This window comes from Clavelina lepadiformis, chromosome 3, assembly GCF_947623445.1.
Source record: "Clavelina lepadiformis chromosome 3, kaClaLepa1.1, whole genome shotgun sequence".
Classification (NCBI taxonomy): domain Eukaryota; kingdom Metazoa; phylum Chordata; class Ascidiacea; order Aplousobranchia; family Clavelinidae; genus Clavelina; species Clavelina lepadiformis.
The window spans coordinates 15,453,855-15,471,641 of NC_135242.1; the positions used below are offsets into that span (position 1 = coordinate 15,453,855).

At 33.9% G+C, this 17,787-nt stretch overlaps 2 protein-coding genes across 3 annotated transcripts; one reads left to right on the forward strand and one right to left on the reverse strand.

Moving 5' to 3' along the window:
• Window positions 1-1,206: 1,206 nt before the first annotated feature.
• On the reverse strand, window positions 1,207-9,168 carry LOC143450775 (mitochondrial inner membrane m-AAA protease component paraplegin-like). 2 transcript variants are annotated; one of them, XM_076951461.1, is made up of 15 exons: window positions 8,221-9,168; window positions 7,775-7,933; window positions 5,148-5,302; window positions 4,658-4,767; window positions 4,297-4,480; window positions 4,095-4,208; window positions 3,810-4,007; window positions 3,440-3,652; window positions 3,209-3,371; window positions 3,032-3,142; window positions 2,770-2,969; window positions 2,436-2,555; window positions 2,251-2,358; window positions 1,580-1,747; window positions 1,207-1,453 (listed from the first exon to the last, which is right to left on the reverse strand). In XM_076951461.1, the coding sequence occupies exons 1-15, from the start codon at window positions 8,438-8,440 to the stop codon at window positions 1,418-1,420; spliced, it is 2,259 nt and encodes a 752-aa protein (XP_076807576.1). In that variant the 5' UTR covers window positions 8,441-9,168; the 3' UTR covers window positions 1,207-1,417. The 2 variants fall into 2 exon arrangements, with proteins under 2 accessions (XP_076807576.1, XP_076807578.1); XM_076951463.1 differs by lacking the exons at window positions 7,775-7,933; window positions 8,221-9,168 and adding an exon at window positions 7,088-7,255.
• Window positions 9,169-13,459: 4,291 nt separating this feature from the next.
• On the forward strand, window positions 13,460-17,758 carry LOC143448339 (F-box only protein 25-like). The gene is made up of 9 exons (XM_076948035.1): window positions 13,460-14,120; window positions 14,779-14,870; window positions 14,968-15,032; window positions 15,122-15,308; window positions 15,420-15,595; window positions 15,743-15,919; window positions 16,168-16,310; window positions 16,383-16,458; window positions 16,563-17,758. The coding sequence occupies exons 1-9, from the start codon at window positions 14,005-14,007 to the stop codon at window positions 16,656-16,658; spliced, it is 1,128 nt and encodes a 375-aa protein (XP_076804150.1). The 5' UTR covers window positions 13,460-14,004; the 3' UTR covers window positions 16,659-17,758.
• The last annotated feature ends 29 nt before the right edge of the window (window positions 17,759-17,787 follow it).

Consider the following 17,787-nt stretch of genomic DNA (forward strand, 5'->3'; position numbering starts at 1 on the left):
AACGCTTCCAAAGATTGTTTGCCATAGAGTATTTTTCGTAGAATAAAGGCAATTTTGTTTTGTAAAGCAAAGTGGAAGTGACATATTTATCGCGTTATTTGTGTCTTATTTAGTGTCTGAATATTTGTAAATGCAGCGATAGGGTAGACCTGAAGAGGCTTTGACTTATTTCATGAGTATCTCAACTTATGAGGGTGTCTTCAAATATCTTAACATTTACCTGTACAATTATCTGACTCTATTGTTACGTGCGGTTAGAATACTCTTAATCTTTTGTCAGCCGAAAGGTTTTAATTTTACAACAGAAATAGTTTACAAGAAAAGGTCTTTGTTATAGGTGCTGTACACTTTATCAATATTACAAATAACCAAGAACATAAGTAATACTACTGCTCATAAGATGTCTAATACACGAGTTGCAATCACCATGACTAGCTCAGGCAGTTCGTCTGTTGATTTCGCTGATTCACGCAGTTACGCTCTTTATCTCGATGATTCACTGGATTAAATCTGCTCGCTGGTATAATTGCTAATATAACGTGAAAGCCCTGGGAACGAAAATGTTCAACAAAAAAAGGCGCTGCGATTCGTTGCAGCTGCAACGGGCCAAACAATATTTTGACAAGGTAAGATAAAGAAGCTAAAGCTGAAACATTGAGAGATGATAAATAATGATCAGTGGTAAAGTTAAGAAGCGGGCAATTCTAATAAAGTCTATCTATTTTATCAGCACAGATGCTGGAAAACAATATGGGAACGTACTAAAAAGGAGTGTTCACACGAAGTTATTTAGAGCAAGTTTCCAAACATCAAACGACAGTTGAAGTGTTTATCAAAAAACAAGCTCATAAACTTCAATCAATAACTAGAAAACATTTTTCCAAGAAATGTTGTAATGGTATTAGAAATGCCATAATAAATGAACACTATAGATGCGAGCTATAGTGGAGTTGGCATGTTTTCTGTGACTTCTGATTGATTAACTACAATATAGACATCATCGTTAAATCAACGTATTTAAAATTTTGTAAGCATTATGAAAGAGATTCGAATGCTGGTTTTTTGTTTCATTTGACTTGGACAAAAATTACAAAAGGGTTGCAGCTCGTATCTACGAGGTCCGGTTCCCTACGTTTAAGGCAAAAAATAAAATGAAACCAAGCAGAAATGGTGGCACGCCATCCCTCTGCTGAAAGACAACAGTGATTTCGATAAATAAAATTTTAATTGTGAAAAGTATACATGAGGAAACTCTCGTTTTATGAACTTCAATAACACAGTTGCGTACTATGCAGTTCTAGTCCAATTCTCATGATTTTGAACAATGAGCGGTGGTCGTAGCGGTTTTCTACGTGTAAGGTCATCAATTAGATTCACAAACCATCACTGTAACATTAACATGACGGACATCTTTAACTTATGCCTTGAAGGTTGTTCCGTCTTCATAGGAAAACTGAAAAAAAATTCCGAATGAATAAGAATATCATGAAGTATGAAAAGTGAAAAATCAAATTACTGTGCTCACATTCAGTGGAAGTTGACAGAAATAGAAATTTAAATAGCAAAACCTTAAACCAACCTGTTTTTTACTTTTAAAAATTGGCGGACCAATCACTAACTCAATGTCATCGTAGTTTAACGTTTCCCGTTTTAATAATTCACTGGACAGCTTTTCCAACAAATTCTTGTTATCTTGAAGGGTCTTAAGGGTTCGATCATAAGCTTTCTTAATAAGATTTCTAACTTCCTGAAAAAATATTTATGCAAAATATTATTCACATATTGAATTTTGGGATCTTACAAATTTGCACAATACAAAGACCCTACAACTTCATTGAAAGTTTAAACTTTGCAAACAGTCAGCTTCATTGTCACAATTATTTTATTTGTTGCAGTATTCAGTTTTCGCCTGTTGGTGACAACTTTAGAAATGCTCGCCAACTCAAACCTGTAGAGGTTTTAAGGAATCATGCCTTTATAAAGTAACAATCGCCATGAATCACGATTGGGATTACACTGCGTATTTCGTAGCTGTTTGAGCTTGAGTTCGGTATTTGACCGATATAATTATGTATTTTATAACTGCATTTGCCAGTGAAAGAACACCATTCTGTTGAACTACTAGATCGCTTGACCACTGTTGGAGACTGGTAGCAAAACTATTGGCTATATCCCTAACATCAATATGTTTAACGGTCACACTACATTACGAATATGGAACTAACACATTTGAATTACGGCAATACGAACCACGTCAATTGTGGTGGCTAGTGCTTCACTGTACGGCCTCAACTGAAAATCTCCTTCCTTGGGATAAGAGATTGGGCCGATGTTTGGATTGAAACCAAATTGCTTAATCTGAAATATAACGATCCGTTTAAGATTACTCAACTAAAAATTTCAAAAATAAGTCATGATTTTAAACTATTGCGCACCTGAGCATATGCCAGGTCGGTAACTTTATTCAGATCATCTTCTGCTCCATGTGTTATCCTGCCGTATATTAAACTTTCAGCTGCTCTGCCACCTAATGTCATGCACATCCGATCAAAAAGCTGAAAAACCAAACAAATGGATTACATTTTCTGCCTCAGTGGCGGAGTGGTAGAGCGTTAGTGCGAAACTCGCACAGGAGCAAATTAAAACACATGAATAGAATTAATGGAAAAGTGTTTTGCGAAGTGACCAAAAATATTGTAAAAAACAGCAAGGCTGTTCGAAATTCTACTTTAGCCATCCCTACTATCCAGTTGATTTGTAAATTCAGACCTGTTCTTCACTATATAAATATCCATCTGATGATAAAGTTTTTGAAAATCCGAGCATCGCTTTAGAACGAGGGATGATGCTAACCCGGCTAACTATCTCTGTGTGTTCCAGAAGCCACCCCATCAATGCATGGCCTGACTCGTGCACTGCTACTATCTTTCTCTCTTCTGGGGAAATTGATGTTGATGACTTTGGTGCACCTGCAATCATTATCGTGCTCTGACCATGAAAACATCATCGTAATTTAGATGTTTTTACTTACCTGCCAAAACGCGCTCCAATGCATAATCCAAATGCTTCTTATCAACAACATCATCGTTCTCTCTGGCAGCGTAAATCGCAGCTTCGTTACAAATGTTTGCTAAATCAGCGCCTATGAAATGCAATTTGTTAAAGAAAGGTAACGTGGTGATGAAAACCTAAACAATGTAACATTTACCGCTCATTCCTGGGGTTTCATTCGCAAGTTGTTTTGAATAATTCTCCGGCTTATCTTTCAGTTTAACACACTTAAGATGATGGTTAAGAATTTCCAGTCGTTCTTGACGGTTTGGCAAATCAATTTGAACAACTCTGTCAAAACGCCCAGGTCTCAACAAAGCCTTAAACACAGGGAAATAATTTAGCTTAAGGATTTCAAATGTTCACAAAATTGGTAAAAGAAGTCTACTTTGTCAAGAATATCAGCACGATTAGTTGATGCAAGTACGATGACTTGATGCTGTGTGCTCAGCATTCCATCCATCTCAACCAGCATTTGGTTCAAAGTTTGGTCTTTTTCTCGTGATGCCGAACTAAATGCCTTATCGCCACCAGATCTAGCAGCTCCAAGTGCATCAAGTTCATCAATGTATATTATTGAGGGGGCTGCATCTCTTGCTTTCTAAATAATTCATTTTCACCATCAATTTAAAATGAAATACATATTTCATAATAATTAATTATTCAAACTATTACTGGTTGCATAGTAATGCAGTCTTATTATTTCTGCATAAATCAAGATTAAAAAACAGTATATGTGATATTGGATGCTTATTGACCTGAAATAATTGGCGAATTCTTCGAGCACCCAAACCACCGATCATCTCAACAAAATCCGAACCAGCCTTTGCATAAAAAGGCACACCAGCTTCAGATGCTACAGCTTTTGCAAGCATAGTCTTTCCCACTCCTGGAGGGCCAGTTAATAGACAACCACGTGGCAATTTTGCTCCTAAACGTTTGTATTGAGCAGGATTCTATAATTGAAAATATTTTCATTAAAAGCAACTTTAAGTCATATACGATGCTACAAGAAATAATTATAATTAGAAAACTTTGCCAACTTTCAAAAAGTGGACAAATTCCATAACTTCTTCTTTAGCCTCTTGCATGCCGGCCACATCCTTAAATTTAACATTTGTTTTTGTTTCTGGTGTAGATGTTTCTGATTCAAATACCTGTGAAAAGTCACCTGATAACATACAACCATCAGAACATGACTATCATAATATTTTTTCTTATGTTGGAAACTTTGGCATAACTAACCATGTCAAAAAAATTTGAGGTTTGCTTTTTGGGTGAGGATGGTTTTGTCAACCTTGATGATGGAGGTTGCTTTTTCATCATTCTTGCCAGAATAAACATAACTCCAGCAAGTAACAATAACGTATACGCAGTGACTTCACTAAATTGGTACATTGTGTCATCAGGAATAAACTCAACATCAGATCTATAAAAATATATCAAACAAATACACTGTAGACCATACATATATATATACACCAATATGAAACTCAGTGAATATGTGAATTATTAAACATATAATCGATATTATATTGCAGGAAGTATGTCAGCATCTGAAAATGGTAAGTGAAAGGTTTTAGAAATCCTAAATTTGTAATCTTACATTACAACAGGGATGTATTCCAAAGGATTGATATGAAGTTTTTTTTCTTCCTCACGTAACATCGTCTCAACCTCCGTACTTTTACGCACATTAACATATATATGGTGAACCTAAACATAATTATAATTCAATATACTGGTGCTAAATTTACACAACATTTAACCACCAAATGAGTTGCAAAAATTGATCAATGTAGTGTAATTACATTTTCTGTATTCATACTGAAGGATGAGAAACTATCAAGCTGGTTTGTAATTATCAAGTTTCGACTTCTATGTATGAATGATAAAAATTACCATACCAAAGAAAAAAGTCATCTATTACAATTAAAGTTTAACAAGCAATATATGATGATATCAACTTATTACAGCTTAAATATTATCAAATTAATTTCTTAAACATGCAATAATTAATAAATATTCCAACTCAATTGAAAGTCAATCTAAGACGTTTAGCTGGAAGTTCTAATTTGAGTACCGAGTATTAGTACCTTTTTTCCATTTATTGAGGTGATATTATCATGTAGATTTACTTTGATCTTGTGAGGAGCCTGAGAATTAACTGTAACGTTTTTTACTTCACCAGATATAAGCACCTTTTGAACAAATTCATTCCAGCTCATATTAATTGACTGGTTTCGTGTTTCTGCAAAGGCAAGCTTAATTACTACAACTTATAAACAAACTCATACCTATTTAAATAGTAAAAAAAATATTGTTTGCCAGTAAAAACAACATCAACTACAATAGAAAGTCTCACAAACATCAAACGAAGTACAAAAAACTTGGTAATTTTTTACGCCGATTTACTTTACCAATGATCAGTCTTCAAGTTGGGCCACCGAAACACCCAACAACAAAAACGCAAAATTTTGCAAAAAGACCTTGCCACCGGAACATATCAGGTAGTGGTCAAACGTTTTTGGAGAGATTCTGAGCATTGAAATCTGGACACGACTTAAACACATGTCATTGAATGGCATAAATCTTATAAAAATAAGCAAACTTCCTCGAAACAAATTAAATATTTCCACCAACGGATACTATGTTTCAAACAAATTAATCGCATAAAACTTGAAAATTTAACAATGATAGGCAGAACATAAACAATCAACATAATTCAATCTTTGAATGAAGACCAATTGTTCTTTATAGTTAGCATGAGCTTCAATGTTTGGCTTTCATGAAGCAAGAGCTTTTTAAGTTTGCTAAGCTCTCAATATTTGAGTCAGTTTTTCTTTCCATTCTCAACTAAGGTCATGAGTTCCAGATACAGACCGTAATGATTGAAAGAGTGCTTCAGTCACAGGTACATGCCTCAAACATGGCTTTTTTAAGCAGGATTCATATGGTATAATGATATTACATCAAATGCATGGCTTTGAAATCCAAAAAATGACAATTAGGTCGCAACTTTTTTCAAACTGAGAGTTCTCCAACTACAATGGTCATGTCACCATCAAAACTTGCTTGTTACTTCGACTTGTAAAAAATCAACGAGTTAACAAACAACAGAGTGGTATATTTATATCACTGAACTGGCCTTTCTATGACTAGTTATCCCTATAGCGCAGTGGTTCCCCAAGTGGGGTCCGTGAAACAGTTTGAGGGGTGTGCGAAAGAAAAGTTCTTAGTCTTTCCCAATCGATGGTATATAAAAGATAGCTTACTCTTTAAACCTTACACAACGAATTTTAATTTCCTTGATATCTAAACAGGCTTCAATTTGCTGGATATGAATAGTTTGGGAACCACTGAATCGATGACGTGGGCAGAGATAAACAGCGATTGCAAGATGTTTAAAGACCCCTAGAACTGCTGCTTCCACTACCCAAATGAAACAATACAGAAAATTCATATAAGAAAGAAACCTTTTGCTTTGTGAACAAACTTAATAATACAAATGACTAAAAGTGTCTGGAGTAGTTGAGTTATTCAGGCAACATAGCTCACAACAAATTATAAAGGTAGATTTTCTGCTTTTGTTACTGTCTGGACACACTTACAGGATTTTTCTTGCAGCGAAAGGTTTACAAGAAGAAAAAGTTTGGTCTTTACCGTGGCATAACTGTCAGGTTTGTCACCCCAGCCTTTGAACTATTTGTTTCACTTTCAAGCATTCTTCAAAATATTCGCTATGCAATAAATTCTGAAAATTTTAACAAAAGTTTGAATACATTTCTTGAAGTGATTTTAGTAAGCCCAAACAAACCTACTAGCTCTGACTAAAGCGTGCTGTTATTCTTGACATAGATTATAATTTTTAGTAATTTTACATTATTTTATTGATCACCTACATTTTGGGTTGTTATTTTTAAATTGGCATATTACATTTTCAGGTATAGCAAAAACGTGCTAAAGATGAAAAAGTTTCGGAATCGTTACTACATTACTAATATCATTTAAAATCTCAGTAAAATTTATGTTTTACCTCCATGAAAGTGCAATCTGACTGAGAATTGAATGCTAGTCCACAAGTCTGACACACCAGTCCATCTGCACAATGCGTGTTCTGGGAGTCTGAGCTTGACTCAAACTTAACTTCACTCTTGTGCAAAATTACTACCAGTGTATGTAAGCACACATCACAGAATGAAGAACGTTTTACAGAAAATGCACAAAACTTTTGTGCAGATTTTTTATGCGGCCAGGGTTCTTTTAAATGCTAAAAATAGAAAGCACCATGAAGATAACCACACGGTCCGATATGAAAAAAAAACTTTATTTACTGAGTCTTGGTGAGATACTGTAAATGTGATACCGCTAAGAACAATGTCGTTTTAATGGAGGTCATTTTACAAGAGATAGGAGCTGCCATTAAACAGAGTGATTGTAAACTACAGAACCTTGATTAAGTACTTTGTAAGGGCAGTCCAGTGATAAAAACAAGTCCTAATAGTCGTTACACAAGTCAAACCAATAACAGTGCAAGTCCAAGTCAAGTCGAGTCAGTAATGTTTAATCAAGTCCAAATCTTAACAGATGTCAAGTTACTATTTACAATTTATTTTTCGTTTCTGGTCGACAATGAACAGAGTTGACGCACAAACTGCATGCAGGCTTTCAATCTCATGTGTAGCCACATGAGTCGTGTTTGAAATCGCAGTGAAGTACTTACCATATCTCAGAGCAACTGCAAAAAGTATGGACGTTATTGCAAGAGTCACAGCAGCTACTGACAGAAGATAAGCCTGATCTGGTCCTTTATCTTCTGTCTCTTTTTTCTTCCCATTATTTTGATGACATGAAGAAGAAATGTGGATTTCTCTAGCATTTTCTAAATTAAAAAGGTTCAAAATTATTTATAAAATTGCTTTATACAAAAATTTAACTATACGCCAAACTTAAATTGTAAATACAAAATAATATTTAACAATTTTTCAAATACTGTATTATAAATATACATACTGCTGGCATAATAGCTTTCAGTAACATTTTTATGAATATTGCCAAGAGTTCTTAAGTCAGAAAGTTTTGTTTGAAATTGCAGATGAATAAAGCCTCTATCGCATACAACAGCCTACGATGTATGAGAATATATCACAAACCTACTTGATTTAGTACCTTTTAGAAAACAAATTCTCGCTAATGAAACATTGTTTGGCAAGTGAAGTGGATTTTGAAAACTTGCAGATAAAGGATGTGAGCTGAAATGCACAGGCTGATGGTAATATTGAAATCTTATGTTCTGATAGGTTCCACATACTCTAGGCAGTTTAGAAAATTGATACCATGACACACGAACTTGTAATTTCTTTAAAGCACAAAAAATTCCTGCAATCATCGTGATCAGTCACAGCCTATACCATAGCCCTAATCCTCATAAATATAACTGATGAAGTCACTCACAAAAAATATTTAAGCATTAGGCCTCAGAGGCTATAGCCAATATGACTAACAAAAAATCCATAACCTTTATCACTGAAAAAAGCGGGTCTATAGTACACAAGTGCACAAACAGATGACGTCACAGTTTAAGCAGCTGGGGTCTACTATATAAAGGCATCCTGTATATGTGCATTTGTATAGTAGACTCGTTCTTTGTAAGTTAATATTTTGTATTTGATCAGGGACTTCCAAGTGTTTAGATATCCTTGGTTCTGATCAGTAATTTAGTAATTTTGAATGTAGAGGGTTACGAGTGATCTCGGTACAAAGTGAAATCGGTATACTTTTTGAATAGCGGTTTGGTACAAGATTTTTTCAATTTTATTCCCCTCCCTCCTTTCCTTCGGTCTCATTTTTTCTTTCTTTCTTCTCACTCATGCGTATATTACTATGTTTTCACCGACGGCAGATGTCTCGTTTTAATGCCATGCGGCCACTATGGACGAAAGTACTGTAAAAGTGTAAAACAATGGACTAATACCAAGATTAGTCTATGCTATTTAGACCAGACGTCTGGTACATTGACAACTAGACATATGAATAAACTGTAAAAATAACAAAGATATCATATCGGCTATTTCGTACAGCTATTTCTTTCAATGGTTAGTTTTTTAACCATAGCATGTTGCAAATTTAAATAGCATTAGAACGAACGTTTCTGCCGACAGCGAGGAGAAAAAAAACATAAACGAGAGCAAAGGAAGGAGATAGGAGAGAAAATATCTTGTGTGGAAACCACTATTGAAAAAGCGTACCGATATCACTGGTAACCAATGTAGAATTTACTAATAGTGGATCCAGCAAAGCCAATACATCACTTGGTGTCTGCCAGACACAGCAATTGGTTAAAAGCAGCGTCATTGTATGTAGGTCACGTAGCTTAGCCACAAACAATTTGTCCACTGTACACTATCGGTGCCGTGATTTATTTATCACCGATTTTACAAAATTAAAAAACTGAGTAACGTGACACTAATTTATGGAAAGTGAGAAATTACGGAGAATTTTTTTTATGCTTGTAGTAATTGAATTCACAAATATACTTGGTATTATTTAACTTAACCTCTTAGCTATAAAAAAATTTCTAAAATCTCTTGGAAAAAGTTTTTGTTGGCGCAATGATTTATTTATAGCAGTTTTTACGCAATGAGGATACTTAGGAAGGTAACATTATTTTACGGAAATTACGGGATAATTTTCCCAACAAGTTATACTCAATGTACAACAACAAAATTTATACCATCACATGCAGAATTTCATCCTTTATAACATACTTTTATACTGCGTTATTTAGCCAAAAATTGTTCTAGTAACTGAACCTTTATTGCGGTGTAGTATTACTTATGTTCTTGGTTATTTGTAATATTAAGAAAGTTTAAAGCACCTACTATAAAAACCTTTTCTTGTAAACTATTTCTATTGTAATATTAAAACCTTTCGGATGACAAAAAGTTGGAGTATTCTAACCGCACGCAGCAATAGAGTCAGATAACTCTACAGGTAAATTAAGTGAAGACGCCATCATAAGCTAAGATAAAAAAGAGCTCTACAGATCACGTTTGTTATCCTTAGGAAAAAACGTATATACGTGTGATAATCAAGTTATAGGTAGTGTAATATTAATAGTCTACACTCTACACAATAAAATTCGATTTATAGTCTACACATGTGTGATGAATAAGAGAAAAGAAAACAATTTTCGGTAACTTTGTTTATGACAAGTATTTTATGGATTTTTCAAGATGTGACCGTAACTGCTGTTGAAGATGTGTGCTTGACTTATTTATTTCGATAGGATTAGTTAACTTTTGTTTCACGAATGGAATACAAAAAATATCCAAAATTTATTTAGATAATACAGTACTGTACAGATTTTTCTACGTATAGCGCTGGGCTTCCTTGCGTTACAAGTGGTGTTAAACGTAACAGTATTGAACATTATCTTAAAACGTCATCGTCATGTGAGCATATTTCCGTTTCATTTTGTTGCAACAACCTAAGGTATAGCCTTATATAACTTAGCTTCCAAAGTTAATAGCGAAAAATAAACCATATGTGTTTGTAGCAGTGCTAAATGTACTTTGTACAAAGTAAATAATTTTCACTCCATTATTTTATCAATGCCTTTATATGTATTATAAAGACATTGATTTTATAATGCAACGCGCTGTTATGATGTCATGCACCACATATTTATAAGCCAGTGACGCACGATATCACCATGGCGTGTAGAGTGTAGACCAGGGATATCAAACTCAATCGCACCATAGGTCAAAACCCAAAACTTATTTAACGCTGCGGGCCGTAAGGATAAAACTTGATTGAACGTTTCGTGACACGAGTACATGAATTGGAACAGGCAGCGAAACAACACAAAATTTTTGATGTTAGCAAAAGCATTAAAGAGTTAACAAACAACAAAGAAAAAAAGCAGCCTAAATTACAAGCATTAGAATAAATCGATTTATTCTATCGTATGATGAGGCAACTGCTGTGCTGCTGTATTGTGTGAATCGTTATAATCTTGTTTCTAACTTGAAAAAAGTAAGTTATACTGTGCAATGATCTCACGGGCCGGAAATAGTTCAATGTATAAAATAACATTGCGAGCCAAGCTTTAATTATTGTAAAGCGGGCCGGATGTGGCCCGCGGGTCGGGAGTTTGACACGTATGGTGTAGAGTGTAGACTGTAGAGTAATCTATGGCGCATAAAATTAATTTGCTTCACATAAAAAAGTATAGGCCTATTTATGGAAATGCTACAGTACCGTATGATATATGTTTCGTCATCACCAATGGGAGCTAAGATTTTAGTTAAATAAATCTGGCAGCTTTTTAAGATATTTCAATGAACTGTATCGTGTGCAATTTGAGAGTTGTTAATAAATAAAACCCGTGTGCTGACTATAATCTCTGCGAAACCATCCGGAACAACAAAAATCATCACACATTAATTGATAAAATATTTACTATAAGTTATTTTAACAGTTAACAAAACAGTTATTACATTGTGACACTAATAAACACCATTATTTATTCATATTTAAGTTTTTCTAAATGAGCTTGTTGGCTCTGAGTCGCGGGAGCCAGAGCACAGAGATGAAAGAGCCGTGGCTTGCCGACCTATGTTTCAGATCAGGGGTTCCCAACCGGAGGTACGCGTACCCCTAGTGGTACGCGGGAGCTTTTCAGGTGGTACGCGAGCAGCTCTCCGTTGCATGCGATATACAGTATAGTAGTATAACAATTTAATTTTGAGTTGCTAAAATATGCGAACAACACTTTTATTTCTTTCCGTACTAAATTCTCTGCACTCAGTAGGCCTAAGCTACTTTTGTCGATCTTGCTCCCTGCTGTCATTGTTATTAATACAATGCTGCTGTGCGAATATTGGATCAAATTAATTATTTTGAAAATAGTGGTACGTGTTGACAATCCGTGGTGGCTAAGTGGTACGAGAACATAAAAAGGTTGGGAACCCCTGTTTTAGATAAAGAAAGAGTATGAAATACATGACTGGAAACAATGACGTAACAATGCTATAGAATAGCATTTCGTCCTACATTACGCTTCAGTACACACATGGTTTTTCTTTTATACTCTTTAATCTTTTATTATTATCTTATCTATTATCTTTTCTTTTATATAATTTAGATTTTAAATCATGGTTTCTCAAACTATGGGTCGCGAATCCGTTTGGGGTCGCAAAGTGTAATTTTAGGGTTGTGAAGGAAATTTAACTTTTATTAATTGAATTATTTTTTTTGTTAATTTCTGATTCGCTTTACTGTTTTCATTACGTCGATCTTTTATTACTGGGCAGTTACTTTTGTGGATTGTATGTATTTATATGATTTTGCGATAGACAAAAGTGATATACTTGAGATTTGTGATGAAACGTATATTGTTTTAATATCATTAACGTGTAGGCTACCCATCAGGGGGCCGCATAGAATTTTTTTTAATGGGGACGTAGAACCAATAAGTTTGAGAAGCCCTGGTCTAAATAAACTAACAAACTTAAATACGGTACTTTAACAGATTAAAGTAAAAAACTAAAGACGAAAAGCTGGCACTCAAAAGAATGTGAGAAAAAGAAGAGACTGAAAGAAATTGCGTTTCAGTGTATGTTGAACATTTAAAACCATTTTGCAAAAGTAAGCACGTCATCAGAAAGTAAAGATCAGTTAGTAAATCATGCTGTACCAGTACCAAAAAGTTAATATTTGTGTGGAAACTGCAAACGCAGTTTTGTCAACATTAGAAGGACAAGATTACTCGCGTTTTAAAAACCGTTTCGAAGTAAATATTTACTACCACTACATATACTATGGTTGCTACCAGGCATAATAACATCAAATACAAGATTCAACTGCTGAAATAAATAAATAAAGTAATCAGTTAAACCTTGTATTTTATGTTACTACCAGTTCTTCAGAAACACACCGAAAAAAGTTTAAATGTTAAAGATCGCTTATGACATCAGATACATACGTAACTGGAGTGGATGTTGCAACCATTTCATGCTAATTCTGTCAAACAAAGATGACCTTTTGCTCTGTGCTTTCTTCTGACATGATAGCCTAACAAGTCTGGCGTACTATATATAGATGTTGAGTTGGGCGTTACAAAATTTTGATATCTAAACAAAAGTTCACATTGGGTATGAATTTAGTAAATAAAATAACAGAAAATGAAAAATTATTTTAACATAAATTTGTTTGTTAACGTTATTATTTACAAACAAAAAAGTTTTAAACACATGAAAAACAAACATTATTTTTTATTATTAACTCTTTTGAACCGCCCTATGACCACTTATCAGCTGATACGAAAGCACGTGATACTTCAAAACAATAACAAAGAAACTTCATTTTCACAAATGGCCATGTTCAGTCCACGCATTGTTAGTTGTCTATTTATGCAGTGTTCTCTGCACAGCAGCTCACAGTATGGCATCAAGCAATTTTATTTTTTGTAATATGAAGGCTAATTCATGTGTTACTACCCCTGCAGAACAGCCTTCAACGTTTAATTGAGTATGGGTATAGTAGGCCTGTGTTATTAAAAGTAGGTTAGTTGTTTTTTACTGTGGTCAGATACCGATAGTGTAGAGTCCCTCCGAAACCCATAACTTAAGCATTAGCTGCTAGCCATCGAATGCATTGTTTATAGTTGTGAATTTTTTGTTGTTCTCTGTCGAAGTAAAATTAGTGCTACTGTAAGCACTTTGTAGCCCTACTGTAAATTGCTATGTTGGACTAAAATAAACATTTGAGAGTGAGCTTTAAATTACACATTACGTTTGTTTATTTCACCAGTTCATTTGCAGTGTTGTATAGCCTAGTAAAATTTTGCCTGATATACGCAAACATTTTTGGAGTATTTGTGTGTAGGTTAATTATCAACTTATTGCCTGCAAGCATAGTGGTTATTCAAAAACTACCAAAGCAAATAAAATGCCTTTTCTTGGAAAAGATCATCGTGCTCCTGGCCACCAATGGATAAAAGCTGGGTCGTCTAGGTGGGAAAAGAGAGAGCCAAATTTTTCAGTCGTTTTTGAAACTGTCCCAAAGTATGTAAATATAGGCCTATTGTTAAACTCAGAAATGTAAGCATATTTGCTTAATCATGATAACGCAAGCTTTTTCGCCTACACTTTGATGAACAAAATGTTGTATCGTTTTAACATTTGTTTAGTAATATTTAAGGTATAAATATACTTGACATAAACAGTTGTAGTTTTGCTTTAACAAGTTAATATTGGTACTATGTTTCACATGTTACTGCGGCATTACAGTGTAATGCATGCAAGCTATTGGTAGTTTATTTTTATAAGCATACAAGCACAAGGGTGGTGCCACAGACTATCTTGGAAATAGGCAGAAGATCTATAAAATTGTTGAATGATCCCTTGTCAACATCCTAATATCTTACTTTGTTAGCACTTTTGCTGTTTTTTTTACTATAAAGTATATTAAAACAGTCAAAGTAATGTACATTTTTGAAATAAAGAACAACAGAAGATAATGTTTTAAACCTGTAATATCATTATGAAAATGTGGTAACACAAATATGTAAACATGAAAAATTACTAGCTGTTTAGCGTTTTAAATCTTTGTTTGTCAGCACATACAAATCTTTCAAGTTGTCAGCGCCAAAGACCTTGAGGTTTTGCACCACCCTTGCATAAGCAGCAAATTGGAAATATAAAAATTTTTGTCAAACTTTAGGAGCCATGTAAAAAAGGTTATTGAAAAATTTCTGCGACAAATGCTACAGAAGAAATATCAGAGTTCATACACAAATTTAACATCTGCTCCAGGTGAATTACTGCATTAAAACTATAGCGTAGCTCAGGTAGCTGTTTATTGGTGATTGTTTTGTTTTGAATAAACTTCATTTTTTGCATTTGTATTTAGTCTCAAAATCCAGTGTTCGTGAAGAAACAACATGGCTACAAGTTGGTTTAAAAGGCAGTAAAGAAGTGGGTTGTGACTAAAAATATCACTTTAAAAACGTTGCTAATAATGGCATAAACACATTGTTACTGTAAGTATTTTTTTCTGATTAAAGATACATGGTTACACAACACTTGGAGAAATGATCCGAAGACTTGACTTAGCTGGAGGTGCAGCTCTACCTTACCGCTTCCCTTACATACTTAACATTGCAGAGTTGATTGTTTATGAGAAGATATCAAATCTTAGCGGAACTGCTCTAACAAATTTGTTTGTGTTGATTGATGCTTTGTTAATGCAAGGTACAATTAATGCTATCACCTGCATAAATAGTTGGCCTACCATTCAGAAATCAGAGTAATGAAAGGAAGAAAATGTTTAGAATTAAATAATACACAATGGTTATTTCACAGTTTTGGAAACAAAAAGAGGAATTCGACAACTGAACAGAATTTTAAATAAGCTAATGGCTTTCATGCAACGTCGGATGTCTCAAAAGAGTTTTTTCAGCTCGAGATTGTCAAGAATTCGTAACATTGATCAAATACGAGACTGGCAGATGCAACTAAAACTTATTCACATACCACAAGTATGAACTAAGTGATTTTCTTTGTTGTTGGTCTTATTACATATTGTAACGTTTACTTTGTTATTTATTAAGTTAAATATCAAACATATCAAGATTTGTACTACAGTATAGGATTAAACAGTTAAAACTTTTATTTTGAACTTGCAGAGGATTGATCAACAAGCGACTCTTTGTGATCTTCCTGTAGAAGTGCAAAGAAAAATTGTCCACTGCTTTACAGACTACAGGGACATCAATAGTGTGTCTCTGGTCAATAAAACGCTCCATAAAATTTGTAATGAAGCTTCCACCTGGATTGTGTTGACATACAAAAACTATTCAAATGTATGTTCTGTTTGTTTGACAATATATTTCTGATACCTATACTTAGTTGATCAGAATCATTTAGTTTAAATTGATTTCTTATTTTGTTAAGCACTAAAACAGAAAAATTCATTTGTCAGTTTTTTGTTTAAAATGGATTGACTACAGATGTTCCAAAAATTATAAATGCAGGATTTACTTATCATATCACATATTTATAACTTATTCCTAATTAGTTTTGGTAATTTTAAAGATGTTGTCTATTTCAGGAGAATATTGAGAATGCAAAAAAAGCTTTACATAGAAAAACCACAAGAAAATTAAAGGAAAGTGGGAAAAATATGGAAATATGCAATACTGAAAATTTCATCTCTACAGAGGAGTGGAAAAGTATCCATGCTGTGTGTCGCAGGTTAGATAATAAGATGTATAACTATTTTTTTAATATGCTCTTTCACACAACAACATATTTTTTCAATATCAGATTGTTTGAAAAAAAGGAAGATTTGTACGAAGATCCACTATTGTATTGTCGCCGCTGCAGTGTTTTGTTCTGGGAGGTAAGTTACTTTTGTTGCAATGTCATACGATATTATTATATGCACAATTAATGTATGTACTTTTACTTCTGTTGTTATAAATGTATAATAATCGTTACTGGCAGAACTCTGGACATCCATGCATAGATGATGGTCAACATAAAAAACCAGAGCATGACAAGCTTTCACCGAGAAAAGTTGTTTCATTTTTTGAATACTAGAGCTTTTGTCGCTTCTATTGTTTTCGATGTGTTCAATAAGTTGTAACTCATTGGACAAACTTTTTGAAACTTGTTTTAAGATTTTGTATAACTCAAATATGTTTTTGTTTGGCCAAACAGTCTACCTGAATGTTAAGAACAGTTTGTGTGTGAAAAGTGAGACCGCTTCTTTTTCTTCAAATTACACTTTTCCCACTTACAATTCCCTGACTAACTCTGAAGTCCCAACCATAAGCACTGCATAAATTCAAAATTCAAACTAAGCACGATGCTTAGTTTTTGGGATAGTGTTATTTATGAAAATCGGTTTTAAGGGAAGCTGTGAAACGTTTCTTGACCTACTAGCTTTGTTAGCTTTATGGTAGTTTCAATGTTTGAAAATAGAAGCGATGTTACGTTATACATGTCAGAAATGATTAAAATTAAGTGTGGTAAGTGTACAGCTTTTATTGCATGCTGCTGTTTTTCATTATTACTACTTGCATTTGTATTTTATTTTATTCTCGTATGAATTTCTCTTATTGCACTGTCCATAATTTATACTATACTTTTATTTTTAAGTGCAGTTTTGCAAAAGTTTGTGATTTATAAGATTTTAAAACTTTTTCTTGTTCATTTCTATTGCTTTGTGCCAGTATTAGCAGAACACTATAATAAACATGTAGAATATTGTACAGTACCTTCAATCAAACAACACCCATAAACTGGACTAGAAGCACAGAGTAGTATTTAAACCACTCATTCTACTATACATATACCTGTGCTGAACATATGATAACAGGGTTTCATTTTCCCATTTGAAGTTAAGTCTTAATAGTAATAAGTCGCAATATTAATTAATACTTATTTCTGCATTTACTGTGCTTGGGAGTGCTGATACACAAAACTTGAATTTGATGCCGCTTAACTTTTTGTTTTTGTACCACATCTTGAAGTAAGTAGAATGACATGGTGCTAACGTTCTGTTTTGTACAATTTACTGTTCCTCTAATGCTATCCCACTATGTTGCCTTTATCCACTGTGTAAAACTGTAAAACTATTACACATACTGCTACGTACCTGTAAGAAGCTTTTTGAAATAAAGAAGGTCACAATGTAAGTACAATATTGTGATTTTTCACAGAACAA